The sequence below is a fragment of the Ursus maritimus genome, unplaced genomic scaffold (genome assembly GCF_017311325.1).
Source record: "Ursus maritimus isolate PB19 unplaced genomic scaffold, ASM1731132v1 scaffold_5, whole genome shotgun sequence".
Taxonomy (NCBI): Eukaryota; Metazoa; Chordata; class Mammalia; order Carnivora; family Ursidae; genus Ursus; species Ursus maritimus.
This window is the reverse complement of record NW_024426663.1, coordinates 32,745,847-32,762,262: the sequence shown is the minus strand read 5'-3', so window position 1 is coordinate 32,762,262 and position 16,416 is coordinate 32,745,847. Positions and strand designations below refer to the sequence as shown.

At 40.5% G+C, this 16,416-nt stretch overlaps 1 protein-coding gene across 1 annotated transcript in view; it reads left to right on the top strand.

Moving 5' to 3' along the window:
• Window positions 1-16,416, top strand: part of ARHGEF28 (Rho guanine nucleotide exchange factor 28) — a 180,706-nt gene that overhangs the window by 100,573 nt on the left and 63,717 nt on the right. Inside the window, exons 16-21 of the mRNA XM_040622691.1 lie at window positions 4,369-4,424; window positions 5,488-5,536; window positions 7,397-7,541; window positions 7,620-7,747; window positions 8,928-9,068; window positions 11,211-11,451. Of these exons, the coding sequence (XP_040478625.1) occupies window positions 4,369-4,424; window positions 5,488-5,536; window positions 7,397-7,541; window positions 7,620-7,747; window positions 8,928-9,068; window positions 11,211-11,451 (760 nt within the window). The remainder of the gene's footprint in view (window positions 1-4,368; window positions 4,425-5,487; window positions 5,537-7,396; window positions 7,542-7,619; window positions 7,748-8,927; window positions 9,069-11,210; window positions 11,452-16,416) is intronic.

The following is a 16,416-nucleotide window of genomic DNA, read 5'->3' as shown; positions in this document are numbered from 1 at the left end:
CCCACTTTGCAGATAGATGGCGTTTGGCTCCCTGTGCATTGAATAGTCCTCCTTGGTTCCCTCTTCAGGCTTGGTGGCTCCCTGTGCATTGAATAGTCCTCCTTGGTTCCCTCTTCAGGCTTGGTTTACAGCCAGAGGCCTTGCCAGGCATGTTGTCCTTATCTCCCACCGCGTGTGTTCTCCTGTCTCTGACTCTTTGCCTCTGATCTCCTCTTCGTTTCTCCCAACTCTTCTGCATCTGTCTTGATTTCTTACCATCTTGGGAGGAAACCCCTGACCACTGTGTCCAAAATTTTTGTGCACCACATGTATGATTTATTTATCCTATTCCATTTCATACTGGATTATGGACAACCCCTTGATTTTTAACTACTGAAATAGACTTCAAGGACTATAGTGACACAGTGATGCTTCTGAATGCCCTGCAGCAGCTACCACAAAGCCCAGCCCTTGGGCACTCCTGTGTAGTTAATGACAGACAGAAAACTGGGGCAGGGGGTGGTGGGGAGGGAGGTGGGCTCACTGAAAGGTAAACTGTAGTGTAGCACAGAACATGGTGGTTCACAGAAAAGTGGTCAGGTGGATGGCCATAACGTTTGAGTGGAATATGGAAATGGCTGAAAATATGGAGAATGTATTTAACTTTTAAAGAAATCATTATTATTATTTTTAAATGCGGTAGGACTCATAAAAGATACAAGGTTTAAGGAGAAATTTAAAATTATCCCAATTCTTACTAACTGGAGAAGATTATTCATATTTTAATGTGGTCTGTTCTAATTATTTAAAAGTTAGCTATTCATGATGTTTTATTTGATATGAAATGTATTTAATTACTCCTTCCTTAGTGTACATTTAAGTTTTTTCCAGTTTTTTTTTATAATAACTAATGTGGTATCATTCTTTTACATATAACACTGTCCACATCTTCTTTTTAAAAGGTTTTTTTTTATTTATTTATTTTTTGAGAGAGAGCTTGCAAGCTGGGGAGGGGCAGAGGGAGAGGAAGAGAGTCCCAAGCAGAGTCCCCACTGAGCAAGGAGCCTTTAACACACAGTTTTTAAAAAGTTTTAAGATTTATAGTTTTTAAGAAGAAGAGTGTTGGGGGTTTAAACTTTGGTTATTAAGTTTTTTTATATAGGACAGGAGATTTTGACATGTATAAACTCAGCTGTTACTGGCAAATCCTATTTTATGCTTGTATTTTTGTTTTTAATTGTGAAGGTTACTATTTCTAGTCTTAAAAACATGATATATAAAACAGAATGTAATATAGGTATTCAAAATTCTGGTGGTTGTACTCTTTTATTAAAGTCCGAGTTGCTAGTTTTTGACAAATACTATATTTCTGTAAAATTATTTTGTTTATAAATAGATTTCACTGCTTATATTTAGGTGTTACATTACTGGGTGCACAGAAGTTCACTAATCACAGCTTGGTTGCAGATTTAGCTTTCATAAACACAAAATTACCATCCATTGCCTTTGGTATTGATTTTTACCTTCTCTAAAATTATTCCTCTTGCTTTCCTTTTCTTTGTATTTTCCCTATTTCTGTGTTTTTAATTTTTTTATTTCAGTGTTTTTATTTTGGGGCATGTATCTTTAATTTAGCTGTAGTTAATCTGTAACTGAGACATACTATTTTATAACAAGGTTTTTTTTTTCTTATTTTTATTTAATTTTACAGCTGTCAACTATGTTTTATAGTTCTTTGCTCTTTTCCTTGATGTTTAATTTAACTATTTATATACCATGTGTTGTTGGGTTTTATGTTCTCAGGGGTTTGGCAAGATAAGCTCTTGTAGTATCTACTCGTGGTAACTTTTAAGGCTTATACTTCAATATTCTTAGATTTCTCTTGTATTTACTCTGTTTTGTCCTGGACTCTCTTGGTATGCTAAATTATTAAATTATTATTTTTATGTTGTATGTTTAATCTTTGAAGAATGGTGTTCCATTTCAAGAAGGATTTGATATTTGTATTCATTTCTCTGTCTGCTCACAGAATTTTTTTAGATATGATTTTTTTTGTTTAGCTGGTTTTATTGCTTCTGCTTTTTTTTTTTTTTCAAAAAGATTTTATTTATTTATTCGACAGAGATAGAGACAGCCAGCGAGAGAGGGAACACAAGCAGGGGGAGTGGGAGAGGAAGAAGCAGGCTCATAGCGGAGGAGCCTGATGTGGGGCTCGATCCCACAACGCCGGGATCACGCCCTGAGCCGAAGGCAGACGCCCAACCGCTGTGCCACCCAGGCGCCCCTGCTTCTGCTTTTTTTTTTCTTTTTTAAAAATAAAGCTAACTGATTCTTGAACTCTTAATTTTGATTCTGCTCTTAATAGACTTGAGTAGGATTTCAGGTAAATCTTTTTTTCAAAAGGGTTATTGGAGTGATCTGTTTTCTGAAACCTTGTGTATCTAAGGAGGTATTCATCTGACTAAATGAATTCCTAAGCCAAAACCTTTTCCCCAAAGATCCTGTCAACATTGGTCTATGAATTTTGGGCATTGAGTATTACAGTAGAAAAGCTTTGAGGCCTGTTTGACGTTATTTCTTTGTTGGTAACCTGTTCTGCCCAGATGCTTGAGAACTTTACATTTTTCAGTCATATAGGTATTGTTAGAATGTGTCTACACAGGGGCGCCTGGGTGGCTCAGTCGTTAAGTGTCTGCCTCCGGCTCAGGGCATGATCCCAGGGTCCTGGGATCGAGCCCCACATCAGGCTTCTCCACTGGGACCTGCTTCTTCCTCTCCCACTCCCCCTGCCTGTGTTCCCTCTCTCGCTGGCTGTCTCTGTCTCTGTCAAATGAATAAATAAAATCTTTAAAAAAAAAAAAAAAAAGAATGTGTCTACAGAATAGGTGTCATTTAATTCCTAGAAAATAGGGAGACTTTTTGATTTGTCTTTTGTAGTTTTTTTTTTTTAGTTCGATAAAAGTTTTTGTCAGTTGTAGCTTTGACTGTTGCTTCTGATGTAATTTTTCTGATTTCTTCCTTGGAGAAGTGTGATCTGTTAGCTTTTTTTGTATGACAGCTACTTTAAAATTATACCCTCCTTTTTCTCTACATTCAGGAGGGAATCTTTCAAGTTTAACTTACCAGTGCTGCTTTGATATTTTGGTTAAATTGATTCTTCTCTGTTCCGTCCAAGTTCTGTTTTCTTGTCCCCCAAAGCTCCATCTCCCTCTCATTGGGCTGGCCTAATGTCAGGTCCTCTACTTCCTTCATGGTCTTTTGGTCCTATTTTATGTTATTTTGTGTCTCTGAGGGAAAACTCATTTCAACTATCTAAGTTTTTCCTCTCTGTTTCTTGAGTTAATAATCTTCAGGGGCTTACTTTTCCTGTGAGTTTTCTGTCTAACTTTTCCTGTGAGTTTTCTAACTTTGTGGAATCTCATAGCTTCTACTTTTTCCCCTTTTCCTTTCATTCACTTGTTCTGGAATGAGGAGAGAGCAGTCTGATTTCCACGTTTGCCATCAGGACCAGCACGTGGATAATCCTGACCTCTGCTCATTGGCCCTTGAGGTATTGGCTAACATGCCTCTGTAGACCTACAGCGGGAGGAAGTTGGGTTCCCTTCTCAGTGGATTATAGGCACTTTTCCAGTGTGGTTGGGATGGACCTAAATGGGACCTTCTCCCTACAAGGAAGGATTCTTTCTAATGAAGATTGTGATAAGCTGCGGCCTCCTCCCTCTACACAGTGTGTGGGGGTGTGTGGGACGAGAGAGTCATGGTGGGTGGTGTGGAGACTGATGGGGACGGAGGGCTAGACGATAGCAGCCTGGCAGAAAGCGGTCCCCACGCACAGGGGCAGCTTTCTGTGAAGACAGGGTCTCTGAGCCAGGGGGCAGAAAGGAGCGGACAAACTCTTCCCTTCTTTTAGTGAAATCGAGGCCACATGTTGTATGGAGGAATACAAGCCAGTGGCTAACTTGTCTCTTTTAATGTGACTACCTGTAGTTGGCAGGAATTCCTCCTGGAGCCTGACAGGATTTTTTTTCAGCATTGTTGTGAGTTTGTTTTCTTTTTTTCCATCTTGCAAGGTGTTCTGCCTGGTACAGGAGTGGGCAGTTGCCACCAGCCAGATGTCAGAAGTCCCTTGCAACGTAGGGCATATAGTGGTAAATGAGTTCTCAGGCATGTCTGTCGTGCATGATTGCGGGTTTCATAATTGGTAAGACTCTGTGCAGAGCGGGAAAAATATCTCCAAGGAAATGAAAATATTAACCATGTGCTTGTGCTCCAGGGTGGGGTTACATGTGATTTAGATATTTTTCCTTACGTTTTCTAAATATTTTTGTGTGCAACTTTTGTGATGACCGGTAAAAGCGCAATGCTGTCTTACTTATTTTTGTCTTTCAGACTGTAATGCAAACGTACACAAGGGTTGTAAAGACGCTGCATCTCCGTGTACCAAGGTAATCTGTCATTTGTTTTACTTGTGCACAGGTAGCTTTGTTGCTTCCTGTTATCTGTTTCGGTTTTTGTTTTTTTATTACTGTCTGTATTTGTTTCTGAAGTGATCATTTATAATGATAAAGAAAAACACATATGTTCAGAGTGCATAGCTGTTTCCTGAACTGTCCACCTTTGGAAATAGGAAAAGCTCAGATGTGGCCGCCTGTGTTATAAGGTATAAGTGGGTTAGTCTTCCTGTTGAGTACTGCTTGGTTTGCCAGTGTGGACCTCAAGTGTATGTATATGACACCTAGAGCGGTAATTCTCAAGCATCAGCAAGTAGTAGCTTCACCTGGAGGACCTGTGAAATGTAGGTTTCTGGGCCCCATTCTTGGATTTTCTGATCCAGTAGGATCTGGGTGGGGTCCAAGAATTTGTATTTCTAACAAGTTCCCAGGGGGTACTGCTGTCCTGGGACCACACTGTGAGGTCCCCTGGAATAAAGGAATAGTCTCTGAGTTTGGGAGTGGGCTTGAGGAAATGGACGCATCTGGTCACGTCTATTCCTTTCTTTCCCACTCTAAAGTCACATTAGAAATGTATCTGAGTGAGCGTGATGGCACTTCAGAGGGAACCTTGAATCTCCAACCTCTGTGCCAATTGAAACAGACCTTGTGTCAGGTCACATAGTTCCAGGTGATGTTTCAGTACCCCAAGGTGTTGTGGCTGGTAAGCAGGAGGGATAGCCAAGAGTAGGAAGAACAAGTAGGAGAAAGGCAGCGCTGATAGGAACTCCTCTGTCTGGACCCATGAGTTGGAGATTTCTGGTTCCCATAGACTTTTAACAGAGCTGGGATATTCATGATCTGCGTTCATGAGGCATACCTTCATCACAACTTACATGTCTCATTATCATAACTTTTTCTTCTTCGGTGCATTTAATGTCTTTTGCTTTAAATTCTTCTTTGTTTGAAATAAGATAACAAAAATGATATAGATAAGAGTACTGTGTAACTGGATGGACATTTTTGTAGTCAGAAGGAATTTAATCTCATTTTACATGTTCCTAATGTTCTTTACCAGAAATTCCAAGAGAAATACAACAAGAACAAATCGCAGACCATCCTTGGAAGTAAGTGACGTGGAAATGCCAATTTCACACATACCATACTTTTTTCCAATGTAAAATACTCCTTTTGTATTCTCCTTTGTCCAAATATTTGTTCTTTCCTAACACATGATTAGTGTAATATTTAGTTATACAAGGAGGTCAAGAATGGTATAAACTTCTGTGCCAGCCTAACAGCCTTTGTACTAGATGTCCCATATGATATTTTATTTTAGAGAGGCATATAAGGGGGGATGTGTTAGGATATTGCCTCAATTCTAAGACATGGTCTAGTATAATACGCAGTATTGATTTAATAACAACCTTGGGGAAAAGAGAACATGACATTAAGTGTACATAACTTTGTTTTCCTCGCACTAACACATACTTAACTACACAAATACCTATCACATGCTTCTTCAGAATCAGAGTTAGGGACAAAATCCTTAAGTTTGGAGTCTACAGTCCCTGATGTCCATTATCATAGTGACCTGGTCCTGCTTATTTGCTGGGGTTGAGGCTGTGATCTCATCAGCTCCTTTAGGATGATGGTGAAATTTCAAGGCACACTGGCGTTTTTCTCACATACAGTTAAACTTGGTGCTTCTGTTTTTCTTTGAATTATGTATTGCTTCATGTGAAGCAATGTCTCTTTGCACTAAATGGCAGCCTTTGACAGTAGGTCACATTGCATGTGAGAACCAGGGACCATCATCTCCTATGTTTGAAAATCCTTCCCTTCGTTGTGAGAAACTTTGCAGTTTGTTCTGCCTCAAATATGGCGTTGCTTGCCATGTGGCAGGCATTTTTAAGTTTATGGTCACTTTTCATTTGAATGCTCTAACAGTGTGACCAGTGTTTCCAAAATCACTTGAATCAGGGGACAATACACTATGCAGATTCATGGTGATAAGCGATTGGGTGTGATGTTATACAGGGTAAGCTAGTGCAGAGAGTCATGACTGTGATATTGTTTACACCCCTGCTTGGACAGAAGTCCCTTTGATTGTAGTTGTGAGGGCCTTGTCAATTTCATAAGGTTCAGCATGAAAATAAAAATATCTTATAATTGATAAAATTCCTTCTCTGGGACCCATGAAAACCAAACCAAATCATACATGTATAAAATCCTGGGGTTCCAAGTAAGTGTTTATTCTCTTCTGCTTGAGAAGGTGTGTGCTGTATCTCTGGTACTGTAGCATTGAAACGTTTTCTGAGGGTCACGTATAGCACACATTAGATGTAAAGGCATATATGCCTGTAACAATTCAGAAGAAATGATTGAGAAGAAATTTGGAAGAAACCAGAAAGGTATTGAAGCACTGTTTAGCTTTCAGTATGTGAGGGAGAGAAGAACTCAGCTTAACTTGCAGGTTTCATTTGCCTGAAGTTCTCACCCCATGAAGAACAGACTCTGCGGCATCATTCCAATCCACTGACATGCTCTGTGTGTGTGTGTGTGTGTGTGTGTGTGTGTGTGTGTGTGTGTGTGAGTGATTGTTGGTACATACAATATGCATTCTACTAATAGTGCTAATAACACCTTGCATCTATTTAAAGCTGGCTGGAAGGAGTGCAAGCAGTGGTTTATGGGAAAGCTCTCTCAGTGTTTCCCCATTCCATCTTCTTGTTTGTGTAATCCCAGCCGCCCACAGTCTCCAAGTGGCTATGCTGGAGCAGGCCTGCTGCATGGGTATCAGGAGGGTGTGAAATGGAAGGGACATTTGAAGCAGGTGTTAGGATGTGGCAAGGAGAGTGGTGTCAAGGCTGGGCATGCGACGTTATTAGCAGCCATTCGAGTGTTTCGCTTCTTGGCTTTTGAGTGACTCCTTGTAGTTACCGCCCTCTTTGAAAACCGCATGAAGCACCCATTTTGATTTCTAGACTCTTCATTTCGAGACATCCCACAGCCTGGTCTCTCCTTGCACCCTTCTTCCTCCATGCCTATTGGATTGCCCACTGGGAGAAAAGAAGCTTCAGCACAGGCCCATCCTTTGTCCAGAAGTGTTCCAGGCACTGCCTTGGAAAGGTAAGATGAGAAACCGCACTGAGTCCTCATGTCTCAGAGTTGGTGCTGGAGCTGACTCTTCTCCCTCCTTCCCTCCAGCTTCAGAAGGTCGGGGCCATCCCTGGAGTCTGAGAGTGACGGGAACACCTGGAGAAGCAGGTCTCATTCTGATGAGCTGCTACAGTCCATGGGCTCTTCTCCCTCCACGGAATCCTTCTTAATGGAAGGTGAGGAGAAGACACATTTGTTTCTGTGAGGAATTGCCAAAAGGAGTATTTTCTGAAGGATCACACATATTCTGTGTGTGTATGTGTGTGTGTGTGTGTGTGTGTTTAAGGAATTGTTTCATGGTGTCTTTTTGGCATAGGTTCTTCTGATAAATGAAAATTTAGCCCCAGTGACTGGGTAGTGGCCAAGGATATATGATATATTCAATAGACATGTGGCATGAAGATAAGAGAATGAAATACATTGTGTGCTTGTTACTGTTTAAAAGGTTTTAGAACTACTGATGATTTGGAATATGTTAAAAATAAATACTTCACTTAGTTAAGACTGGGCTTGCCTGGATTTCTGAGATACTTATCCCCATCTGTTACCCTCTACTTCTAGGGGAATAAAAGCACCTTTTTAAAGCGTATTTTGTTAAGATAGGATTTAATCTGGTGAACAGCATGTTGCATCCAAGATGTATCAATAAGTAAAGGAGAACCAGAGGAAAGGAGAGCAGTGAGAAGAGAAAGGGGTGGACTCTGCCCCGGGAATCTATTGCTTTTATTTTAAACTTGAGTCTTCCAATCCGCTGTCCTCTCATGCTAACTCCTCTGAGCTGGACTCCGTCTCTCAGGAGTGCTGTTCGGGCAAGTAGAATTTAGTTTTCCTGGAAGGTCTATGTGTGTGTGATGTCAAATTCTGTCAAAAAATCTGTACTCGCCTGTGACCTGAGCCCTTGTACCCTGCTTTCTTGTTTATATTAAGGACAGTGGGCCCAGTCAAGAGCAAATCAAGGAGACAAGTACAAAATTCAGATCTGGGTAAACAGTGCAGAGTAACCTGGGGCAAAAGATAATGTGTGTTCAATTTTCTGTAAGCACATTATGGACTCCGAAGATCACCAAAAATAACTAAAATAGAGCATGCCAAAACAAACAAAATGATCTTTAAATGTCTTTTTTTTTTTTTTTTTTTTTTGCCATCCACACCATCATTGTTTTAAGGATTCTTTGCTTTCAGGCAAGCTGCCTTGATTTTTAGTTGTTTCTGCCCCACATCAATAGTATTTGGGCTTAGTTGTTTCTGTGTTCAGAGCAGGTTTATTTCGAGTGATGAATCCGTAGACATGGGTACTTGGAAAGGTCTTTTTTGCGTCACTCCACTTCTGGCTTTTGTGTTCTGCACACACGCTAGATGTCGTGGATTCTTCTCTGTGGAGTGACCTCAGCAGTGATGCCCAGGAGTTGGAAGCAGAATCTTGGAGTCTGGTGGTGGACCCCTTGTTTTGCAGTAAGCAGGAGAAAGATGTCATCAAAAGACAAGATGTCATTTTCGGTAAGCATTTAAAATGTGCTCTTGGGCTGAGGCAGGGTGGTATAGGGGAATGAGCATGGAATTTGCCATCCTACAGATCTGGGTCCAGATCTCAGTTCTATTCCTTTCTAGTTCCTTGATCTCAGACACATTTGTCTGATTTAATTCACCTGGATCTTACTTTCTCTGTCTTTAAAATGGGGATAATGATACGTTGAAAACGTGAGGCTTCGTTGAGGTGTTGTATGTACGTGATACAAAGAGAATTTTATTTCTCAGATCCTTTTCGAGTTTACTTGCACATGGCCTATACTTCTTGACTTCTGTTATAAGAATCACAGTAAGTTTTCACATATTTTAATGTAGGGCAGACAGGGCTCTGAGTACATAGCTCTGCCGCTTGCCCACACGCACCAGCGGGTACCTTTCTCATGGACTGCGGTGGGTTGGGCAGCACCTGGATCAGAGCAATGTGGGCCTGCGTCCTGCAGTCCTAAGTGTGAATTTCAACTCACATTTTACTCTTTCCTGTGTTTTAATTATCAGTTAATGGTCATTTTTTCAGTGGATGGTCACTTTGGACTATTGCCACTTTTGGGGGTTACATAGTAACTTTGTGTTTAACCGTAGGAAGAACTGTCAGACTGTTTCCCAAAGCAGCTGCACCAATTTACCCGCCCGCCTATGGTGGACGGAGGATTTTGCTTTCTGCACATCCTCACCAACACTTCTTTATTGTCCACCCTTTTTATTCCAGTTGGCCTCGTGTGTGTGAAGTGGTGTCTTATTTTGAGTTTATTTGCATTTTCTTGCAAATAAAGATGATAAGCATCTTTCCATGTGCTCACTGGTCATCCGTAAATCTCTCTGGAGAAACATCTATTCAGGTCATTTGCCCATATTGAAGTGTGTTTTTTGGCTCATTTTGTCTTTTTACTGTTGAGTTGTAATATTTGTTTTTATACTGTGGATGCAAGTCCCTTATGAGAGACTTCTCTTGCATTAAACAGTTTTTTTTTTTCGGTCCTTTTACTGGAAATGCCAGCATTACTTTTTCTGTAGAAGCGTCTTAATTAGTGTCATTGGCAGCCACACTCTATTAAAATTTATATTTGAAAACCAAGCAAGGTCATTGAAAAACACCTGATTCTATGTTCCTTGTAGTATTTAAATCTTCATTGCCATAGCCCACCAACCTGATCATACACATTTGTCTTGAACACCTCCATTTTCTAGAAACTCTCTTTCCATAGACATTGCATTTTAGTTCTAGTAATCTGTGCTAAGATCTGAAAGTCCTATCCCCTAGTTTCTGCCTGTTGACTCTACCCACATAAGAAGTCTGATCTCTCTCTCTAGACTGGCCCTTGGTTGCTACCATGCTGCCGGCCCATTGCCTTCCTTCACCTTTTCTTCTTTCAAAGAAGCCTTGTTACTTGCGTTAAGGTTTAGAACAAGTTGTGTATAACATTTGGGCACTCCGTTTATTCAGCTAGAAGTACAGATAAGATCTACTTATCTTGGTTCTGAGAAATAAATAACATATACTATCCAACAAATGTTAACACCTTTTGTGTGTGCCAGGCATTAAGTCTGGAAACCAGGGAAATAACAGTGAACAAAACGTACAGAGGTTCTGCTCTCATGAACTCACTTTGCTGTGGGGAGACAGAGGACACAACCTACCGTGCAGTACAGAATGTGTGTAAAATACATAATGCGTTGTAGGTAGTGGTAAGTGCTGAGAAGAAAAATAGAGTAGTAGGCCGTCTCCAACAGGGGGCAAGGGCTATGAAATGTTAGGCCATACAGAGGAGCCTTAAGAGACAAGTAATCTTCGAAGAGACCTGGACGACGTTGAGAAGGAGCTAGATGGAGTTAGGAAGAAAATATCTCAGGCAGTTGGAACAGCGAGCATGGAGACCTTGAAGAAGGGTCTTACTTTCTCCCCTTCTGTGGGCTGTCTTTTCACTTGATCGATGATGTCCCTTGATCATCACACTCTGTTTATTCCTGGAGAAAGTGGAATCAGTGCTGGCTTTTATAGCGGAAGAATGTCCTTGTTCATAAACATTAAATTTGTCTGACCTTCAGTGTTCAGCCGCTACCGTAGGTCACCGGGGTCCTTCATTGTTCAAGCTTCTTTGTGCACGTGTGTTGCAGAGCTGATGCAGACGGAGATGCACCACATCCGGACGCTGCTCATCATGTCTGAGATCTTCAGGAGAGGAATGAAGGAGGAGCTGCAGCTGGATCACGGCACCGTGGATAAAATCTTCCCCTGCTTAGATGAGTTACTTGAAATCCATAGGCATTTCTTTTATAGCATGAAGGAGCGAAGGCAGGAGTCCTGTGCTGGTGATGACAGGAATTTCATCATCAGCCGAATTGGAGATATTCTAGTTGCAGACTCTCTACAATGTAAAAAGCCTGTGAAGAATGGGAATTGCTTTACCATGACTGCAGATGGGACTGGTTGGTTTTCTTCTGTTGGATACCCCTTTGTGTGCCTAGTGGCTGAGAGCTTTAACAGCCAGTGACGGACTTCTGTGAGTCTCATACCTGGTGGGATGATCCCTGTCCCTCTCTCCTGTGACCAGGAGTCACAGCCATATCTAAATCTCTTAGGAAAATTCTGCTTAGACTTTTTGATGTGGTGGCTCTATGATAACAGGGCTTCCTCCATGGACCAGTGGTAGTCGTGCCAGTATCTCCAAGACAGATGTTGGCTCATCTTAGGAAGAGTGAGGAAGATCTGTTATCATTAAAGACTTAGTGTTCCTGCCTGGGAAACGACACAGCAAATGTCAGTAAAAAGAGGCACTTCTTAGGTAGTTGGGATGTTCGATGCGTCATGAGAATGGATTGTGCTACTCTCCTAATAGAAAAGGGAAAACACAATTTTGACAGTTTGTATTGGCCTTCTGATCCCTTTTAAAGGGGTTTTCTGTGATAAAGATGCTGATAGAGAAGTTAAATAACATGTGTTCAGTGACCGTCATAGGGTAAGCACTTTCCCGGGTACTTGCATGTGTATTACCTCCTTTTCCCTTCCCTTCCCTTCCCCTTGTCTGTATCAGGTAGATATTATTTTCCCCATTGCATGACTACAGAAACCAGGGTATGGAGAGGGAATGATTTTTTCAAGTTCACTTACCTCCTAAGTAGCATAACAGAGGTTTGAATCAAAATCTGCTCTCTGAACAATGAATTAGGTGTAGGATTTCTTGAGACCTCTGATGACATCTGGGGAAACTTTTTATCATCACTAGTTTGTAAGCCCCAGTAAAACAGGGCTTCTTGCTGATTTGATGACTAATGTATTTCACCTAAAACAGTGCTTGGTACCATAAATATTTATTGAGTGAATGGGTCACTTAGAACAAAACGCCAGGAATCACTTGAATGCCATGTTTTGTAGTCCCTTCTAGTACTTGGGGAAAGGCATGGAGATGCATCCCTAGTTAGCTTAGTTGGACTTCTTCTAGATAAATAACAAAATGTCATCTTCTCCACACTGTTTTCCAAAGTGGCTGTACCAACTTGCATTCCCACCAACAGTGTAAGAGGGATCTCCTTTCTCCACATCCTCTTCAACATTTGTTGTTTCTTGCCTTGTCAATTTTTGCCATTCTAACTGGCGTAAGGTGGTATCTCAATGTGGTTTTGATTTGAATTTCCCTGATGGCTAATCATTTTGAACATTTTTTCATGTGTCTGTTAACCATTTGTATGTCTTCATTGGAAAAGTGTCTGTTCATATATTCTGCCCATTTTTTGATTTGATTATTTGTTTCTCATGTATTGAGTTTGAGAAGTTCTTTGTAGATCTTGGATACCAGTCTTTTATCTGTAGTGTCATTTGCAAATATCTTCTCCCATTCTGTGGGCTGCCTCTTAGTTTTTTTGACTGCTTCCTTGGCTGTGCAGAAGCTTTTTATCTTGATGAAGTCCCACAAGCTCATTTTTTCTTTTGTTTCTCTTGCCTTTGGAGATGTGTCATGAAAAAAGTTGCTGTGGCCGATGTCAAAAGAAGTTGCAGCCTATGTTCTCCTCTATGATTTTGATGGATTCCTGTCTCACATCGAGGTCTTTCATCCATTTAGAGTTTATCATTGTGTATGGTGTGAGAGAGTGGTCAAGTTTCATTTTTTTGCATATAGCTGTCCAATTTCCCCAGCACCATTTATTGAAGAGACTGTCTTTTTTCCACTGGATGTTTTTTCCTGCTTTATCAAAGATTAGTTGCCCAAAGAGCCGAGGGTCCATTTCTGGGTTCTCTGTTCTGTTCCATTGATCTATGTGTCTGTTTTTGTGCCAGTGCCATGCTGTCTTTGTGATCACAGCTTTGTAGTATAGCTTGAAGTCTGGCAACGAGATGCCCCCAGCTTTGTTTTTCTTTTCAACAATTCCTTGGCGATTCGGGGCCTTTTCTGGTTCCACACAAATTTAAGGGCTGTTTGTTCCAGTTCTTTGAAAAATGTCATTGGTATTTTGATTGGGATGGCATTGAAAGTGTAGATTGCTCTGGGTAGCATGGACATTTTAACTATGTTAATTCTTCGATCTATGAGCATGGAATATTTTTCCATTTTTTTGTGTCTTCTTCAATGTCTTTCGAGAGTGATTTGTAGTTTCTAGAATATAGATCACTTAAAAAGTTAAAAATAGAGCTACCCTATGATCCAGCAACTGCACTACTGGGTATTTATCCCAAAGATACAGATGTAGTGAAGAGAAGGGCCATATGCACCCCAATGTTCATAGCAGCATTGTCCACAATAGCTAAATTGTGGAAGGAGCAGAGATGCCCTTCAACAGACAAATGGATTAAGAAGATGTGGTCCATTTATACAATGAAATATTTCTCAACCATCAGAAAGGATGATTACCCAGCATTTGCAGCAACATGGATGGGACTGGAGGAGATTATGCTAAGTGAAATAAGTCAAGCAGAGAAAGACAATTATATGGTTTCACTCACTTATGGAACATAAGGAATAGCAGGGAGATCGGTAGGAGAAGGAAGGGAAGAATGAAAGGGGGGTAAACAGAAGGGGGAATGAACCATGCGAGACTGTGGACTCTGGGAAACAAACTGAGGGCTTCAGAGGGGAGGGAGGTGGAGGACTGGGATAGGCCAGTGATGGATATTAAGGAGGGCACGTATTGCATGGAGCACTGGGTGTTATACACAAATAATGACTCATGGAACATTGCATCAAAAACTAAGGATATACTGTATGGTGACTAACATAACATAATAAAAAATTACTATTAAAAAAACAAAACAAAACAAAAAACCCCAAAATGTCATCTTCTCCAAAAGACTGATTTTGAATCCATTTCACTGTGTCACACACAATAATAGAGTTCAGCTGTTAGTTCATTTACTAAAGATGGAGGACTTAAGTTCATTGATATAAATATGCTTAAATATTTTTAATACACAAAACAACCCCCCCTTAGTTGTTCAATAACTATTTCTACATGTCTAATGTAAAAATCCACATTAGTAACAAGTTTTTAATCAAAGAGTAATCTGCTTTTCAGATGGTCTACACAGTCATTGACCTGTTCTGTCCTCCTGATTATTGGAAACATACAGTGCCAAATTAAGAGACCGTAAAGTCGTTTGCAAGACAGTTTGAGTAAAAGTGTCCGAATATGTCTGAACTTCAACCTGAGTGCATTCAAAAACGAAGTGCAAGATGTTTTCATCATTTGAAATTATTTACATCTCTTTCCTTGAAGGAAGTACTGTGTTTTAATTCTAATTTAGAACACTTTTGTTCATAAGTGACTTTTGTAGTTAACATATTTTCTATCTCTGCCAGCTCTGTTTTTATTTCATTGCTGTTCATAGAGGAGGACTTCAGTGGAGAACAGGGTTGGGAAGTTGGCCGTTACACGGGATGAGCTTGGTGTGCTGCTTTTGGACGAAGCACAAATTTCTCCTTTGGGGAAAGATTCTTGGTCATTCAGAGACAAGGATTTAAGCCTGCTTTTGTGTTTCTTTTGTTGGTCATGCATAGGGAGTATGACTGGGGGTCTCCTCCCAATACGATAAAAGTTGTTTCCTGAGGAACAATTTAGCAGAATCCTGAGACAGGGGATGTGGGGGTGGTGCTCTGCGGGGACAAAGGAAGAGCTAGCTGTGGAAAGGATGTAGGAGAGAAGACTTTGGGGGAAATCTTTAACTCTTTAACAATGGAGAACATTGCTCAGGAGGCTAGCCTGGAATAGGGTGCTAATTTAGTGGAAATAATTGGTATTGGAAAGAAATTGTGAATATGAGGAACATGGCTGGTGTAAAGCAGTAGTCTGCCAACTTCAGGTGCCTAAGAACCTCTTGAAGCTTGTTAAAAATGAAGACCACTGTGTTCCAACGCCCCGGTGGTTTTGTTTTCATAGGATTGGGGCAGGATCTGGGGTTTGGCATTTTAAAGTTTTAATTTTTAGAATTATTTTTCCCCACTGCTGACATCTTGCAAAACTCTAATGCAATATCATAACCAAATACCGACGGTGATGCAGATAAGATATAGAACATTTCCATCATCACCACCATCCTCACAAAGATTACTCATCTGGCTACTCTGTAGCCACACCTATTTCCCTCCTGCCCCCACCTCCTTAACAGCTGGCAACAACTAATCTAGTCTCTGTTTCTCTAATTTTGTCATTTCAATAATGTTAGATAAATTACATGAGTGTTATATATAGAATACACATAATATGTAATCTCCCTTGGATTGGCTTCTTTCGAACTCAGCATAATTCTCTCAAGTATCATCTAGGTGGTGGTGTGTATCAATAGTTCCTTCCTTTTTATTGTTGGGTAGTAGTCAGGCTATGGAAGTACCGCGGTTTATTTCATCATTCACTTGTAGAAGGACATCTGGTTGTTTCTCGTTCTTGGCTATTAGAAGTAAAGCTGTTTTGGGGTGCCTGGCTAGCTCGGTTGGTAGAGTGTGAGGCTCTTGATCTTGAGGTTGTGAGTTTGAGCCCCACAGTGGGTGTAGAGTTTACTTAATAAAAGAACTTCAAAAAAAGAAGTAAAGCTAATTTTAAACATTCATGTACAGATTTTTGTGCACGCTTACGTTTTTATTTCTCTGGGATAAATGTCTGGGTGTCCCAAATTCTGGGTAGTATGGTAGTTGCATGCTTAATTTTGTGAGAATCTGCCATCTGTTTTCCAAAGTGGTTGTACTATTTTATATCCCCATCAGCATTGTACAAGTAATTCGGTTTCTCTGCATCCTCACCAGCATTTGGTGTTGTCACTATTTTTTATTTTAGCTATTCTGAAAGATGTATATGGATAACTCACTGTGGTTTAAATTATAATTCCCCCACAGTGGAT